The following is an 18,060-nucleotide window of genomic DNA, read 5'->3' as shown; positions in this document are numbered from 1 at the left end:
CAAGAAAAACTTCTCTGTTAGCAGGAGCCTGTCTGTTTTCCCCCCTTGTCTTAGAATCAGCATTTGGAAGAACATTTCAGTTCTGTAGTGTATGGGTGAATTCAATTATTTTTTTTACAATTGGAATATTTGTATGCTTAAGTGTAGTACCTTGAAGCATTCATTTTCATCCGATTGCTATCACCTGTCTTCTTAATATATTATCTGAATTTTTTGACTGAAGGTTTATTGGTGTGCATTTTCTTGCTATGTTAAAAATTGGTCACTTCTGACTGCTGTAAGGAGAAAAAAAAATTAAACAACCTTTAGGTAAGGATATGTAGAAAACATATCAATCTCCTAAGTGGAGAATTTGACCATAAACTAGTTTTTTCAAAACCTCAAAGCTAACTTTAAAGTGTAGTGATAAAAGTAAAATAACCAAGGTGTTAATACTCTTAAGTACTAATGAGAAATTTAGGTCTCTCTGTAAAAGATAATTGCTCTCATTCATCATGAATATTTTTTCAAGTCTTGAAGTATACTTTATTTATGACAAGGCAAGGGGTTTTTGCTTGGTAAAGTTGAAGGGTGTGTGCTTTTTGAGACACTAGCAAAGTCCTTTTGAATCCCTTCCTCATTACACAAAAATGTCTGTGCAACAGCACTGTATATGGCTTTACAGAAAACATTTGGACTCAGAGTACTCCTCTGAAAGTACAAAGACTGATCTTCCTCGTGAGTAATACAAATTCCCTGGTAATCTTGTAAATGATGGTATCACATAGTGAAAGGAGAGGAAATAGCTTCTGAATAATATCATTCCAATAGCTGTAAATTGGCTGTTAATTTTTTTCAAGTATACTTTTATCTGACTCTTTGCACAACTTTGGTTTTAACTAAATGTAGCTAGCTGCTTTTACTGAGTGCATAGACTAACAGATACTTATTCTTATCAGGTACCAGGTCATCAGTACACCAACTGACATTTTCATGGTAACGGAATATGCTTAAGGAGGAGAACTGTTTGATTATATCTGTAAAAATGGAAGGGTAAGAAGTAGTCCAACTCTACAAATCAATTACTTGCATTCTGTTATTGCTTTTGCAACCTTCTTGTTAAATGAAGGTTTGTTTCTTATGTATTCATCATTAATTTTGTGGTTAGCAATTAAAATATACCTTATGACTATATCTTGTTTTGAAAATAAAAATGGTTATATATTAACATGTTTCAGATCTTTATATGTGACTTTGTAGCATTTTTCCACTCTACTGAAGAATAAATGATACTGATATATTAATTTACAATTACTGTGTACAAACTGGATGGATATGTTACCCAGTTGGAGTAGCTGTAAACTTTCTTCAGTATAAACTATTATTGACAAACTACTGTTGTGCCCTTATTACCCTCTTCTACTATTAGACTAGTTTCTGTGAAAGTCCTAAAGCCACTTTTGACAAACCATCTAGATAACCAGGATACTTTTAGTTAGGTGTTAGACTGAGCAAACTTTGACATGGATCAGGGTGTGTTTCTAGGAAATATCCAGTTAAGTCTGCTGTTTAGGGCTAGCTGTTAATAGGAGCATAAGCAGCATCCAAAATTTATCACTTATATACTGAGTGTCAACTTTTGTCAACTTTAATCTTATACCATGCTTAAGTATCTAAGTTCATTTATATTCTAATTAGACAAAGTTAATGTTTGGGTGCTAATATTTCGAATTACTGAGTATATAACATCTACTGTATAAAATATCAAAACTATAAATGATAGCTTTTGGTCATTGGAAAGTTTCCTTCAATTCATATAGAGGAAAATCAAGTTATTCTTCCACTGTCTCAAAATTGTTTAAAACTTTTGTTTGTCTTAGCTTGATGAAAAGGAAAGTAGACATCTGTTCCAGCAAATCCTTTCTGGTGTGGATTACTGTCACAGGCATATGGTAGTACATAAAGATCTGAAGCCTGAAAATGTGCTGCTTGATGCACACATGAATGCCAAGATAGCTGATTTTGGTAAGCATTGCTATTTTATATCTGATCACATTTCTGGTGTTATTTAGATCCTGTTAATTTAGATCCTGACCCAACCCCAGGACCTCGCTCGCTTTTCTCGCTGCTGGTAGTTTGCAAAGTTCAGGTCGAAACAGTTTCTAATTGCTAAATGTAGTCTTTATGAGTGGCTACAGTTGCAAATCCAAAACAACCACCTTCGAAGCAGAGCTCACGCCTTTCTTTCTTTCGTCACAGCTTTTGCTAAAGTCGCCACTTCCATAGTTTTTTCTCCTTGGCCGGGTGCTGCTGACGAGTCACCCTCGACTTGGACCGACCGACCGGGGAGGTGGTGCAATGCCCTGGCTGCGGACAGGCAGCTGCGGATTTCACCTTAAGGCAGTCCAAAACCGCTAACTGCAGTGTCTCTGAGAAAAGGAAAATCAAATGAAAAGAGAACCCAAAAAAACTCCACTTAAGCAAAGCCCAAACAGCCAGAAAAGCAAAAAACATGAGGCAAAAGGGGGCAAGCTGCTCATTCCAACAGACTTTAAAAGCTTCCTCAAAATATACCCCTTCACCTCCCCCCCCCCCCCCATTCTGTTCCTGGCTGCACTGCTGGTTCTTAAAGACACAGCTTAATATTTTCTCTGATAATGCTAAGTAGACTTAGTTCTCCACCTTACCACTTCAAAACTGACTCACTTGTCTGTTTCTTTATCTGTAAAATGCAGATGCTTAGCTCTCTTTTAACTACAGTGCAGGGAAAGTTCATCATATTTAAGAACTACATTGCTCTAGTAAAATACACTACTTCTAAGAAACTGCTCTAATTTCACTTTAAAAGCTCTACAGATGCAACTGAAAAATGAAATTAAAGCATAAAAGGTAAAATAAGAACAGTTTTTCAAATTCCTGTGCTTTTAGCTATACAACTGCTGTGGGAAACAGAGCTTACTCTTTGAAATTTTTAAAAGTTTAATAATGGATAAAAGGGACAATATCCAGCGCTGGGGTGTTTGGCAATATGCCAAAAGCACACTTGGCTTAAAACAATGTACTTATATACTGTTCCATTGCATGCATTAAAGGCATATTCATGAGCATTTATACATTATTCAAATATTCCTGTGTCCTAGTTTAGGGCAAATTTGGGGAAAACCCTCTGGAAGGAGCCCCCAGAAAACAAAACCCCCGGCCCCTCCCCACCCATCTGGTTCGGGAAAAAATTTTCTCTGAGAGAAGTGGAAAAGAACCTGTTTATTAACAAACAAAGCACTCCCCAGCACCAAAAAAAAAAAAAAAAAAAAAAAAAAATTAACAACACCAGTTGACAACAAAACTCTTTCACCACTCTGAAGAGATGAACAAATCCAGAAAGCCTTTCCTGGGAGTGGTCGCCCGGGTCTGGACGCTGGGGATTGCTCTCCGGCACTGGGGATGGCTGCTGCAGATCACAAAGCCCAGGCTCTCGGTGTTCCTCGGTGTTTCCCAGGTCCCAGTCCGAAGCAGGTTGGATAGTATTCAGGAAGAGGAAAGGAAAAGAAACAGTCCAGGGAAAGAATTGGACTGCTTAGCGAAACTAACAAGGAAGCAAAGGCAAAAGCAGAAGCTAGCAAAGCAAGCCTGCAAAAGCAAGCAAGCAAAGCAAGCCAGCCAGCACTAGCCTCTTCTAGACAACAGACCATGGTGGAAGGTGAACTGGCTAAAAACAAGGCAAAACAAACCTTCACTTTCAGAGTCAGTTCTGAAAGCACAGAACATAATATCAAACATAAACAGAACACACTATTGGAGATACAAACACCATAACATCACCCTAGAACTTCCTGTGAGTTTAGATTTTTCACTAATTCTTTTGCTTGGTTTTAACCTTTGACTTGTTTGCATGCCATCCCGTAGATTAAATCAATATTTTTTATTTCTTCTCATGGTTCCATCGTGTTGTGTTTACATTCTCTGTTAACAAAGAGTCAGTAAATTCTTCTCTTGGTGCTCTGGTTTTTGTCGCTGTTATCATTTCGATATGATCGTCCACAAATGTGAGAAACAATATAATTATTTTACACCATTCTCTGAGTTAGTTCTTGAATAAAAGCATTTTAACATTAAATAGTCTCTATTTTAATATTATGCTAAGGCCTAAGATATTTATCATGCTACTATTTATATAAGCTATATGGCACATACATAAGCTGACAGACTATACTGTATAAAAAGCAGTGAAAAGAAATTATAAATTGTACCATATCAAAATCTTTGTGATTAATAATAACATTGAAAAGCTAACACAAGTGCAAAAGCCATTACTATATTGTCATTTATAACAGCTGCCTAAGTAATCAGAAGCTTAATTCTTTACACTAGTTGTTTAACACAGCTACTGTGAGGACTGGTAGCTAGTTCTTGGAACTGTCTGTGAGAAACAAGCCTCACTCTTGAGACAGAGTGAAAATTTAACAGGGTAGAAATCCATTTGGATTTAGGTGAAATGTGCTGCTTTGAGCTTGCTAACATAAGTAAAATATGCTGTTTAGTCTGGTAACTGCAGCACTAGTAAAATTACCCCAGCTGAGGAGAAAGAATGCAAATTTCCAAGCTAAAAAAATAAGAGATAAGAAAGACTCCTCGGACCTTGAAACAGACAGCGCAGAGTGACCCAGGAGTTCTTTCTGTACTTTCTGACAAAAACTGAGTGCAAGTGTAACTAGCTGTAAGTATAATGCGAAATCAGCAAAATGAATATGCATGAACCTATTGTAAAATTCTATGACTATGTAAATTAGTTAAGGGTAATAAAAAGGGATCTAGAGTTCTCAGAGGAACGCATGTGAACGGGGAAGATCCCTCACATGCGTCCAGCGCTGTAATAAGACATACCATCTCTACAAATCTTTATTGGAATTGTGAGGTCTTGATTTTTCACCGCAATTCATTCTTTAAAATTTTAAAAAGTTTTAGAAGGGATAAAAGGGACAGCAAACAGCGCTGGGTGCGTAGCTGTAGCCAGAGGCACGCCAGTTAATCATAACAACTCTTCTTATACACTTTTTCCATTGCATTGATTAAATACATATTCATAAAAATTATGCATATTCAAACATTCCTTTGAATTAATTTACATGTTCTGGGAATTCTTTAGCTTGGTTTGACCCCTGACCCGCCTTTTTAGAGTACATGCAGTAATGTGTATTGTGTTTTTGAGAGTCCTGTGTCACTTCCTCAAAATGGCCCCCCTGCTCTGGGGTTTCGGCAGGCAACAGTTATCAATAGTCAAAGGGTCAATGGCCGGAGTTTTTATCACATCCATTCCTAAAATGCTATCTGACCATGCAGACGGTTTTAGTTATTTCCACAAGTACTTTAAATCAACATTAGGTATTTCACAAATATATCTGAATTATTCTCATTATTGTCAGTTAGTTACAAAAATAAAAGCATTAGTTATTATTTCGCAGCTACAGCTACTGTGAAAAACACCAATCACTACTTTTTTTAAATTTAAAAAGTTTATTAGTAATAAAATAGTTATAAAAATAGTAATAAAATTAAAGTAATAAAAATTTGGACAATGAGGATTAGGACAATATGAGACAATAAAAAGCAAAGAATTACAGACGTCCGGATGTTTTTGGGCACTAAGATGCCAAAAACATGCCTTGTGAACAAAGGAATAACCCTTTTACAGCAATAACCTGTTGCATAATCATATATCTCATACATTATGCATAAATTCCTTGCAAATTAAGATTTTTTTCTGGTTTTTGTCAACTTCTTCCCCTTAATCCTGGTGGTTCCATAAAGATGGAGAGAAGGTGGAAGAATGTTTGTCTTTTCCGATAAGGAAGCTGTAACCCTTTAGGTATCCTGTCGCTGTTATCTCTGTGCAAAGAGTTTCTTGATTATCTTATCCCTTTCTTGAAGTAGTAAAAAAATATCTTATATCGCATAGTTTCTATTTTTACATTATGTTGTAACCTAAAGCTATATTTAACATACTACTTAAAAAGGATTATTACAGTATTACAAAATAACCCTCCATAACACATATAGTATTGAATTTAATATTTGCAAAGAGCCAATCATTTAATCTGCATTTTTCTCAATCCCCCCTCTTATTCTTTATAAATCATTTGGCTTGAGCAATATTTCTTATCTACTTGCATTCTTTGGACTGTGTTGGTAATCAAATAAAACATGGGATTAAACAAGGAAGAAACATTAAAACAGTTGTAACACATAAAAGGAAGAAGTCTAATTTCTTCTACCATCCCATCTTCAATACATTACCCCACCAGCTAGTTTTAACATTGTTTTCCAACTTTTGGACCAGTACCTGGGTTATTTTTCTGATATCCTTTGTTTTTTCCAGGATGACTTCCCCATTGTCATCTATTTTCAACGGTCCGATATATTAAACTTTCCACAAACACCCCCTTTAGCCAATAAATAGTCTAAAGCCAACCTATTCTGATACACTACAGTTTTTGTTTGGCTTTGCTGACTCGATAATAATTCCAGTGCTTGAGCAGCTTTGTTTGTTATCTTCCCTATAACTGCTTGGAGACCTATAATACGATTCAGTATATAATTTGGGGTCAGTACAGAGATAGATTACTGTACTGGTTTCAACTTTTTTTTTACTAATTGCCTTTTTACTGAATCTGGGACTATATCTCTTAAGATCAAATGTAAAACAAATCTATCTCTCTCCTTTTGGACATTCCATGCCCCATCTATTTCCACTTTTTCCTAAGTTCCTTGTAATCCAATATTTTTCCCCATTTTGCCTGCAGGTACTTAATTTGGATGGGTTATAACAGTGGCTGTTGACATGGGTGTGTGTAACAGAAAAGGAACTTTGGTTTCATTCCATGTAGTACTTTCTGTAGCATTTGTGACACGATCTTGCTGGTATCTCAAAAGGGAAAAGACAACAAATGAGAGACAGAAACAGGAATAACAGAGGTCTGGTATGGCTTATACCCCCACCTCCCCTGCCTATGGAGTTGCTTCCCATAGCAGGTATATGTGATCTTCTCAGTGGCGAGTACAGGCTTGCCCTCTGTTTCCTTTGCCACTCCTTTTTTACTAATTTTTTTAGGCAAGTCATTTTTGACACTCCTTAACTGTGGTTTCCCGCCGTTCCTCAAGTATCTCTCAGGCAACGGGCACTAATAATTTCCATCCACAAAACAATATTATTATTTCAGTTGTTTTGAATTCTATCTGTATAGGGGATAGATTCAGTACTTGATACTTCTTGCAACGAGAACATAGATTTTCTGAACTACAATGCCAATTATTCCCATAATTTAAACATTTACGTATAACCCAGCTAGCATGTCCAGTATTGGGATGAATCAAATAAAGTATACAGTACAATACTAATGGTAATTTCTCTTCTTCCCTGTACAAGTCACAGGCTAAGGCCAGAATATAAGAACTCTTTGACTAAAACAGTCCTGATCCTCCTGTTTGAAGTGGCAGCATTCCTCTCCCAAGGTGGTGTTGGTGGCGTCTCAGGGCTTATCCAGGCAGTGCATAAAACCAGTGGTGTAAGCTTTGCCTTGTTTCTCAGTTAGGTGCTATTCTTTGTACCTTCCTTGGATCATTTGGGTCTTCCCAAACCATTACCACCCAGTCCTGGTTGAAAGTCAATTTGGTATCACCCAGTTTAGATGTGATAGTCCATTCCTCAAGTTTCTTCACAAGTCATTTGATTTTGCTGGCATTAATTCACCCTCTTTCTGTGGTTAGGATTGCTGCTTTAGTAGTACTTGGAAAGGACTTCTTAATAACACAATGTTAAAAGAAAAACAATAGTGCATTAACTTTTACCATTAGTTTTCTTCTAAACTTTCTGGGTTTAACCAAACTTTTTCTACAGCTGCCTCTTCTTCTTGTATCCAGCTGTCTTAATAGTTGCAGAGGCAAATTCTTCTTCCTGTGAACTATAATTACTTAAATAAGACAGACCAGGCCAATTTTAACATGAGATGTGTCACACCTCTTGCTTTTTACTTTTTGGGCAACATTTTACTGTTTTAGCCTTACAGACCCATTCTTCAGAACAAAAGTCTCCTCTTCTTAATAACAACAACAAAAAAAAAACAACAAAAAAAAAAAACCCCAAACAAACAAGCAAAAAAACAAACCAAAAAAAAACAGGAAGAAAAAATAAATCTTGCTTAAAAAAATAAAGCCCTTTGTAGGTTTGGAGAGTCAGCTATCTCTGCCTTGATCTTATCTCTAGCGGTGGTCTCCTCTCCCTCTTTTTCACAGCCTTGCCTTAAACCCTGAATCTCGCCCTTCCCCCGCTGCTGCCACTTTGGGGGGGGGGGGGAAGGGAGGGGGGGGAACGTACAGACAGCCATGGGCATGGGGACCCTGGGGACATACCTTGCCTCCCTTTCGCTCTCTTTCTCTCTCTCTTTCTTTCAACACACTTGCTGGGGCCAAGGCTACCATCCTGGACTCGGGAACCCGGCAGGCCGGGAGCCGTCCCCAGTGAAATGAACCGGGTCTATGCCTTTATTAATAGTCAGCTCGGCAGGGGGCTCGACAAGGAGCTCGCCCCCGCTGTTGTAGCTTCTCCGGTAGCTGAAGGGTGAGAAGGCGTGTAGAGTCTGTCCCTGGAGTCTCTGTGGCACACTGGTAGCTGGAGGTGAAGAGGTGTGCAGTCTGTATCTGAAGTAGCCAGAGATGAAGAGGTGTGCAGTCTGTATCTAAAGTAGCTGGAGGTGCAGAGGTGTGCAGTCCGTATCTGAAGTCCCAGCAGACCGTCCTCTCTCCTTTCCTCCTGGCACACTGGTAGCCGCAGGGTGAGGGGATGTGCAGAGCCTGCTGCTGAAGACCAGCAGCAGCTATCCCTCTCCTTCCCTCCTGGTAGCACCAGGAAGCGTGAGTCCTTTGCTCCTGCTTCCCACAGCCCAGTCCAGTCTGGTCCTCTGCAGGTTATGGTGACAGGTCAAACACAGACTAGGGATGGGGTTCCCTTTTTCCTAACCAGCACACCCATCCACACCCCTCCACTGCGCCCATCTTTTCCATTTAGGGGTGTTTTTCATCCCCAAACCCCCCTCCCATGATTCTACTGGATTATTTTGCATCCAGGTCCTAGTGTGGGTGGGGTTGTAGGTGATTCCCAGGAGCAATTAGCTAATTTCAATGTCAGTACTTAGCCCAAGCCAAGTGTCCCAGCCAGGCTGTTTTGTTCATAACAGTCCCCAGCAGAGGCAAAGCAGCAGCGGCGGTGCCCAGCGCAGCCGGAACGGGCAAAGTCAGCGGGAATGGGGCAGAGAAATCAGCCGCGGGAGGAGCGCTCCAGGATGGGACGGGCGGGACCGACGGGAGCCCGGCAGGCGGAGCAGCCGGGCGGGACGGGGCCGTGGCCGGCCGGGCAGCCGCGACCAGCGGGACGGGGACGGGTACAGAGGCTGCGGGTGGCGGAGCAGGGACCGGGACAGGCGGAGCTGAAGCGAGCGGCTCGCCGTGACCTGGGACAAGCGCCGGGACCGGGACAGGCGGAGCCGAAGCGGGCAACGAGCCGGGGCCCGGGACAAGCGGCTCGGCCGCGAGTGGTGCGGGCGCGAACGGGAACGGAGGGGGCAAAACCTGTGAAGGATCCCACTCCTTTTATTTTCCTCTTTCCCCCTCTTGTTCCCCTCCCTTTTTTTCCCTTTGTCTTTTTTTTTTTTCCTACTCGTTTTCAGTCCCATTTTCCAAAATCTTATCTAGTCATTCCATGCCTTTGTTTCCCTCTTTCTCTAACAACCTGAATACCACCTTCATTCAACTACACAAAAAGTCCTTTTTCTCACAATATCATTTAACACAATATCATTCAAAATCATCCACCTCCCTTCAAGGAAATAGAGCTCAAAATAAACTACATTACATATACTTCCATTCATCTACATTTACTCACCTTTATCTCTCACTCTCACACACATTGACACCCTCAAGCCTGTTCATTCATATTTCTTGACTTCACAATACTCTTATATATACTTTCATTTGCTCACGCTCACTCACTTTTATTTTTCACTCACTCCCACATGCAACAACAAGGTACCTTTTACTTTCAAGCTATTTATATTACATATCTACATTTATTCTGAGTGCTCTTGGAATGTAACCCTTATCCATCAACCCAGCAGGTTTCATCCTGGATGTCTATTAATCCTGGATGTCCCCTGATTCTGCATAATTTTAACACACCTATTACACTTTTAGGTGTTACTGGCCAGTTCTGGTGTTCTTGGACATCCCTCAATCCAGCTGTAACCCCAGATTCTCTTGGATATCCTTCAATCCGGCAACCCTGAGTGCTCTTAGGATATTAATCCCTCAACCCAGCAAATGTATGCCCCTCCAAGGAAGACCCCCTTTTTTTTACCCTTTTATTTTTCCCCAATTAATTATGCCAAGAAAACCCTCTTTTTGCCTTTTAATTCCCGGAGACACAGTCCCAGTTTCCCCAGGGGGGTTCTCTCACTCTTGTTTTCACTCGCTTCGTCTCTTTACTGGCCGCTTTTCTCGCGAAAAAGATGGAAATGCAGCATGGGAGGCTTCACAATCACTTGGCAAGTCTGGGATAACCAGCCCGCCTCTCATTCACACACATTCATCCCCCCCTTATCCGCCCCCTCCAAACTTGCCTATGTCTTCTCCTTGGGTCTTTGTTCTTCGTGTACACTTTAGTCTTAGGGGCTAATTACCACGGTTTTATGGAAGCCTTTCCCCTTTCTTTGTTTTATTGCCTCCTTTTGTCCATTGATCAATCGTAACCTACGTCTGTCGGTCACAATAGGGGAAAAGATCGAGGCTGCCTAACAGGGCAGGATGGGTCTTCCTCACCCTGACTCTCCTAAGGCAGCGGCAGAGAGGTGTTAGAAACCATCCTCTGCTACCGTAATTGTGAAGAACGCCAATTACTTTTTTTTTGAAATTTTAAATGTTTATTAGTAGTAAAATAGTTATTAAAATAGTAATAAAATTGTAGTAATAAAAATTTGGATAATGAGGATTAGTATACTACGAGACAATAAAAACAAAGAATTACAGACGTCCGGATGTTTTTGGGCACTAAGCTGCCAAAAACATGCTTTGTGAACAAAGGAATAACCCTTAAAAGCAATAGCCTGTTGCATATTAATATATCTCATACATGATGCATAAATTCCTTGCAAATTAAGATTTTTTCTGGTTTTTGTCAACTTCTTCCCCTTAATCCTGGTGGTTCCATAAAGATGGAGAGAAGGTGGAAGAATATTTGTCTTTTCTGATAAGGAGGCCGTAACTCTTTAGGTGTCCTGTTGCTGTTATCTCTGTGCGAAGAGTTTCTTGATTATCTTAACTCTTTCTTGAGCTAGTAAAAAATATCTTACATCGCATAGTTTCTATTTTAACATTATGTTGTAACCTAAAACTATATTTGAAATACTACTTAAAAAGGATTAATACCGTATTACAAAATAACCCTCCATAACACATATAGTATTCAATTCAATATTTGCGAAGAGCCAATAATTTAATCTGCATTTTTCACAGCTACTTCTGTAAAAGTTAACATTTTACGAAAGCCAAAACTATAATATATGTTTATCACACTGTTTATAAACTAAAATATAATCTATAAATTACGTTCTGAGAATACAAGCTATAAAGGGGCCTAGGCATTGGCCACAAAATGCTGAAAAATTATACTATATCAAAAGCAGTTAAAAGTGATTGCAAACTGTACTATATGAAAATAATTTGTGAAAGCCAACAACTACATAGTTATTTATAACATGTCTGTATTGAGAAATCTGACCACATAAGCATAGTAAGGTATTCAAAGTCTTGTAGGTGTACTAGAAAATACTTGCCCTTGTAAAACACTTGGAAGGCTCTGAAAGATGCTCGGTAATGCTGAGTATTCTAAGTATAACGTAAAAGCATGGTGTTCAAGTATGTGGGTGCAAGTATGAAAACTAGCCTAGCTGTGTTCTTTCATATTCTTCCCCCCCAGTAAGGGCATAATTTCTGGATGAGTTTGCTGGCTTGTACTGATTTTGATTATGGAGCCCTCAGTAAAGAAACTAGAAGATATTTTACACAGTGTCCTGGTTTGAAAAGCAAAACCAGTAAGAAGCTCTAAGTCAGAAATACAATTTATTAGGAAAAAAGGGAACAAAGAACCAAATACATACAATAGCACAAAAGAAGAACCACTGACAGAGTTAGAGATACAACCTGATGCTGGCTAGGGCAGGGATGGCAGATACAGTTCTGTCCAAGCAGTGGTCCTGTAGACTGATGTAGTTTTCCTCTGGAGGTCCAGTGCAGAGAAGGTCTCAGCTGTTCCTCTTGGAAGAGGGGATCTACTTGCTGTCTGCACAACCCCACTTATATCCTTGATGGCATCATTGGATCCTCCCTCTGGGCGGAGCATCTCACAATAGAATGCTGTGATCTTATCAGTCATGTGGCTAAAAGAACAGGTCCTCCTGGAGGGACTTATCTCTGAGTCATGAGATAAGGAAAGAAAGGGATTGCAGCTCTAGGTAGTAATGGAATACACCCCAATATTATAAGCTAGGACATAATCCACCCCTTATTCTATTACCACCTATACCCAAACTAACATATTTTTACAAATACAGACTGAAGCTTCACGTACAGTTCTCGCTTCAAATTAGGTCTCTTTGTGGTACACAATGGATTTTCCCGTCCTTTTGCATTACCCACCAAGTGTAACCAGGTCCTTGAGCAAAAACAATCCCATGGATGGGTTTGCCCCTGCCTGTGGTGGGGATAATCCAAACAGTCTTTCCTAGAATGCCTTTCATGTGTATCACAGGAACTTTGTCTCCATCTACTGTGTGCAGGGGTTCAGACTGGGCCGGTCCAGCTCGATTGATGGATCCTTGGGTGTTGACCATCCAGGTGGCTTTCGCCAAGTTCAATTCCCAGTTTCTGAAGCTTCCTCCACCAAGTGCCTTCAGGGTCGTTTTAAGCAGTCTGTTACACCGTTCAACTTTCCTGGCAGCTGCTGCATGATAGGGGATATGATATATCCATTCAATACCATGTTCCCTGGCCATTCTTGAAATGGGTTCCATTGTCCAACTCAATTCTTTCAGGGGTGCCATGTCTCTACAGGACTTGCTTTTCTAGGCCCAAGATGGGATTCCGGGCAGTAGCATGAGGCACAGCCTAGGTTTCTAACCATCCTGTGGTTGCTTCCACCATGGTCAGTATGTAGCATTTACCTTGGCAGGTTTGGGGAACCGTGATGTAGTCAATTTGCCAGGCTTCCCCATACCTGTACTTCAACGATCACCCACTGTACCACAGAGGCTTCATCCGCTTGGCCTGTTTGATTGCAGCGCAGGTCTCGCAGTCATGCATGACCTGTGAGATGTTGTCCACAGTAAGGTCCACCCCTCAGTCATGGGCCCATCGGTATGTTGCATCTCTCCCCTGATGACCAGAAGCATCATGAGCCCAACGAGCTAGGAATAATTCTCCCTTATGCTGTCAGTCAAGATCCACCTGTGATACTTCCACCTTGGCAGCTTGGTCTACCTGCTTGTTGTTGTGATGCTCTTCAGTAGCCTGACTCTTGGGTATGTGTGCATCCACATGTCAAATCTTTACGGTCAACCTTTGTATCCTGGTGTCAATGTCCTGCCAAATCTCGGTGGCCCAGATGGGTTTCCCTCTGCGCTGCCAGTTGGCCTTTTTCCAGCGATCCAGCCATCCCCACAGAGCGTTGGCTACCATCCATGAGTCGGTATAGAGATAGAGTCTCGGCCACTTTTCTCGTTCAGCAATATCTAAAGCCAGCTGGACGGCTTTAAGTTCTGCAACCTGACTTGATCCACCTTGTCCCTCAGTGGCTTGTGCAACTTGTTGTGTGGGGCTCCATACTGCAGCTTTCTATTTCCGGTTAGCGCCTACAATTCGGCAGGAACCATCAGTGAGAAGAGCATATCGTCTTTCAGTCTCTGGTAGCTCATTGTATGGTGGAGCTTCCTCAGCACATGCCACCTGCTCTTCCTCTTCAGAAGATAATCCAAAAGTCTCCCCTTCAGGCCAGTTTGTTACAATTTCCAGAATCCCAGGGCGATTCCTATTTCCAATACGGGCGCGCTGGGTGATGAGGGCAATCCATTTACTCCATGTGGTGTCGGTGGCATGATGTGTGGAAGGAACCTTTTCTTTAAGCATCCACCCCAGCACTGGTAGCCGGGGTGCCAGAAGCAGCTGTGTTTTGGTGCCAATTACTTTTGAAGCAGCTTGAACTCCTTCATAGGCAGCCAAGATTTCCTTCTCTGTGGGAGTGTAATTTGCTTCAGAGCCTCTATAGCTCCGACTCCAGAATCTCAGTGGTCGACCCCGAGTCTCACCAGGCACATTCTGCTAAAGGCTCCAGGACAGACCATGGTTCCCGGCCGCAGAGTAGAGCACATTCTTTACCTCCAGTCCTGTCCTGACTGGGCCAAGGGCTACCGCATGAGCAATTTCCTGTTTGATCTGGGTGAAGGCTTGTTGCTGTTTAGGGCCCCAGTGGAAATCATTCTTCTTGCAGGTAACAAGGTAGAGAAGGCTCACAATTTGGCTGTACTCAGGAATGTGCATTATCCAGAAACCTATGGCACCTAGGAAAGCTTGTGTTTCCTTCTTGTTGGTAGGTGGAGACATAGCAGTGATTTTGTTGATTACTTCTGTCGGGATCTGACAACGCTCACCTTGCCACTTGACTCCTAGAAACTGAATTTCTTGAGCTGGTCCCTCAACTTTGCTTCGCTTAATGGCAAAACCAGCCTTCAGTAGAATCTGGACAATTTTTTCTCCTTTTTCAAAAACTTCCCCTGCTGTGCTTCCCCACACAATGATGTCATCGATATACTGTAGATGTTCGGGAGCCTCGCTCTTTTCCAGTGCGATCTGGATCAGCCCATGGCAGATGGTGGGGCTGTTTCCACCCCTGGGACAGTCGGTTCCAGGTGTACTGCACTCCCCTCCAGGTGAAGGCAAACTGAGGCCTGCATTCTGCTGCCAGAGGGATGGAGAAGAAGGCATTGGCAATATCAATGGTTGCATATCACTTTGCTGCCTTGGACTCTAACTCGTACTGGAGCTCCAACATGTCTGGCACGGCAGCACTCAGTGGCGGTGTAACCTCATTCAGGCCGCGGTAATCTACCGTCAGTTTCCATTCTCTACTGGACTTGTGCACTGGCCATATAGGGCTGTTGAAAGGTGAATGAGCTTTGCTAACCACCCCTTGGCTCTCCAGTTTACCGATCATCTCATGGATGGGAATCACAGAGTCTCTGTTGGTGCAATATTGCCGACGGTGTACTGTTGCTGTGGCAATTGGTACCTGTTGTTCCTCAACTCTCAGTAGTCCCACAGCAGAAGGGTTATCTGAGAGACCAGGCAAGGTATTCAGTTTCCGGATGTCTTCTGTCTCTACAGCAGCTATCCCGAAAGCCGAGCGATGTCCTTTTGGATCTATAAAATATCCATTTCTGAGGCAGTCTATGCCAAGGATACATGGGGCCTCTGGGCCAGTCATGATGGGGTGCTTCTGCCACCCATTCCCAGTTAAGCTTACTTCGCCCTCTAATACAGTCAGCTGCTGGGATCCTTCTGTTACCCCAGAGATAGAGATGGATTCTGTTCTTACATAACTTGATTGCATCAGGGTACACTGGGCATTGGTTTCAACCAAAGCCGTATATCTTTGTGGGTCAGATGTGCCAGGCCATCAGATCCACACAGTCCAATAGATCCAATTGTCCCTGTCCTCTACCTGGCTAGAGGCAGGGCCCCTCTATTCCTGGTCGTGGTACACATTGCTCTCTTCCTGCAAATAGCTTCCTGAGGTTCCTTCAAGAGGATCGGTCATATCATTATTCCTATTTTGTCTAGAATTTTGTGTGTGAGAGACTGGAGCAGCATTGACTCTAGATGAGCTTCTTGTGTTGGGGGTTCCTCTTTTCAGTTCACGTACCTGGGCTGCTAAGGAGGAGGTGGGTTTTCCATCCCACTTCCTCATGTCTTCTCCATGCTCCTGAAGAAAAAACCAGAGGTTACCTCATGGAGTGTATACTCTCTCCTTGGCTGGGGAACGCTGGCTCCTAATGGCAGAGACTCTTGTTGGTTCTGGTGAGATGCGGTAGACTTCTTCCTTAAGTTCCTTTTTTAGTTTCTGATGGCTGTCTTCAATCAAGCCCCAGACTTGCTCAGCTAGTCTTGTTTCTACGGATGAGACATGGGTACGAAATGGGGTGGTGACAGTGTCCTCATAAATTCTTAGTTTATTGGCTAAGACACCCACCCTGTCCTTGCCTTCCCTCCACTGCAGTGTTGCCAGGTAACGGGAATACATCTCTGGTCCAAGCTGTGCAAATCTCAACCACATCTGTGATGTGCACTGGACACAATCTGGGCTCTTAGGAAATCTCTCGTCTTCTGAGAAAATTATCTCCAGCACAGCCAATTCCCTCAGGCATCAGATACCTTGTTCTATTGTGCTCCATTTTCCTTGGTGTACCTGGAGGTCTTCTTCGCAAAAGTATCTATCCCTCACACTTGTCAGCAGTCGTCGCCAGAGGCTGAGATTTTCTTGGGTTCTCCCAATCCCCTGGTCAATGACCACATCCCTGGACAGCGCTCCCAGTTGCCTGGCCTCACTTCCATCGAGAATGGTTTAATTGGCTGCAGTGTCCCAGATGCAGAGCAGCCAGGTCAGGATGGACTCGTTCATATGGCAGGTGAATTCTCTCCGCAGGTCACGCAGCTCTCCCAGGGATAGAGACCGAGTGATGATTTCTGGCTCTGTCTCTTCTGCTGGGTGCGAGGGTCCTGCTGCGTCCTCGTTGGTCACTATGTGGACTGATTTGCTTTTTTATTTCTTCTTCTGAAAGGGGGCAACTGCTACTGGTTCAGGCTGTTCTGGTTCAGTGATGGTCTGTGTGGAGATGCTGATGGTGCTTTGGGTTTCTTCCTCCTCTGTGACAGTCTGTGTAGACACAGACACTGTTGCTTTATTTGTGGTTCTTTCTACCTCTGTGACAGTCTGTGTGCACACAGATGCTGTTGTTTCACATTCAGTTCCTTCCTCTTCTGTCACAGTCTGTATAGACATGGATGCTGTTTCGCTGCTGGTTTCTTCTTCATTTGTGGCAGTCTGCGTGGGCATGGATACTGTTGTTTTACTTCTTTCCTCTTCTTCAAGAAAACGCTGCACCACATCATATAGTGCTTTGTTCTTAAGCAGGTTGCAAGCTGTGCAGAGAAGACAAAACAGAACTAACAGCAACACTATGCTATCTTTTGTATTAGAGGGAGCTCAACCTTTTCAAAAACTGCTGTGTCAAACCTGAAAGGCTGGAAAAAGTAATTCTTTACCCCTCCCCCCAGGGGCTGGGTGAGACTGTTGAGGCTCCAAACACAGCAGCTTATATTAGGACAAGAAAACAAAAGTGAATATATATTCCAAATTACATTCATTGTCTCTGAGGTTATCATGCTATAGACATAATAGACCAATAACGCAATTTTTATACTGTACCCTGATTTACACGGGAGCATTATAATCGGCAGATAATGCCCTGTGCACGGAAAAACATGGAGAGTTAGGTATGAGACCCATATAAACATGTTAAGCATCATAGCGAAATTGTAATTCTGTCTTTCTTAGTAGCTTCTAGCCCCACATTGGGTGCCAAAATTATGTCCTGGTTTGAAAAGCAAAACCAGTGAGAGGCTCTAAGTCAGAAATACAATTTATTAGGAAAAAAGGGAACAAAGAACCAAATACATACAATAGCACAAAAGAAGAACCACTGACAGAGTTAGAGATACAACCTGACACTTGTTGGCTAGGGCGGTGGTGGCAGATATGGTTCTGTCCAAAGCAGTGGTCCTGTAGACTGATGTAGTTTTCCTCTGGAGGTCCAGTATAGATAAGGTTTCAGCTGTTCCTCTTGGAAGAGGGGATCTACTTGCTGTCTGCACAACCCTGCTTATATCCTTGATGGCATCATTTGGATCCTCCCTCTGGGCGGAGCATCT

General features: G+C 42.2%; 1 protein-coding gene across 1 annotated transcript in view; it reads left to right on the top strand.

Annotated features, from left to right (window-relative positions):
* The first annotated feature begins 957 nt into the window (after positions 1-957).
* The window catches only part of LOC116806958 (5'-AMP-activated protein kinase catalytic subunit alpha-1-like), a 40,743-nt gene continuing 23,640 nt past the window's right edge, over positions 958-18,060 (top strand). Inside the window, 2 exon segments of the mRNA XM_032744765.2 lie at positions 958-1,032; positions 1,860-2,004. Coding sequence (XP_032600656.1) covers positions 973-1,032; positions 1,860-2,004 — 205 coding nt within the window. The 5' untranslated portion in view covers positions 958-972.

Source organism: Taeniopygia guttata, chromosome W, assembly GCF_048771995.1.
Source record: "Taeniopygia guttata chromosome W, bTaeGut7.mat, whole genome shotgun sequence".
NCBI classification, from domain to species: Eukaryota; Metazoa; Chordata; class Aves; order Passeriformes; family Estrildidae; genus Taeniopygia; species Taeniopygia guttata.
The sequence above is the reverse complement of the archived record's forward strand: the minus strand, read 5'-3'. Positions and strand labels throughout refer to the sequence as shown.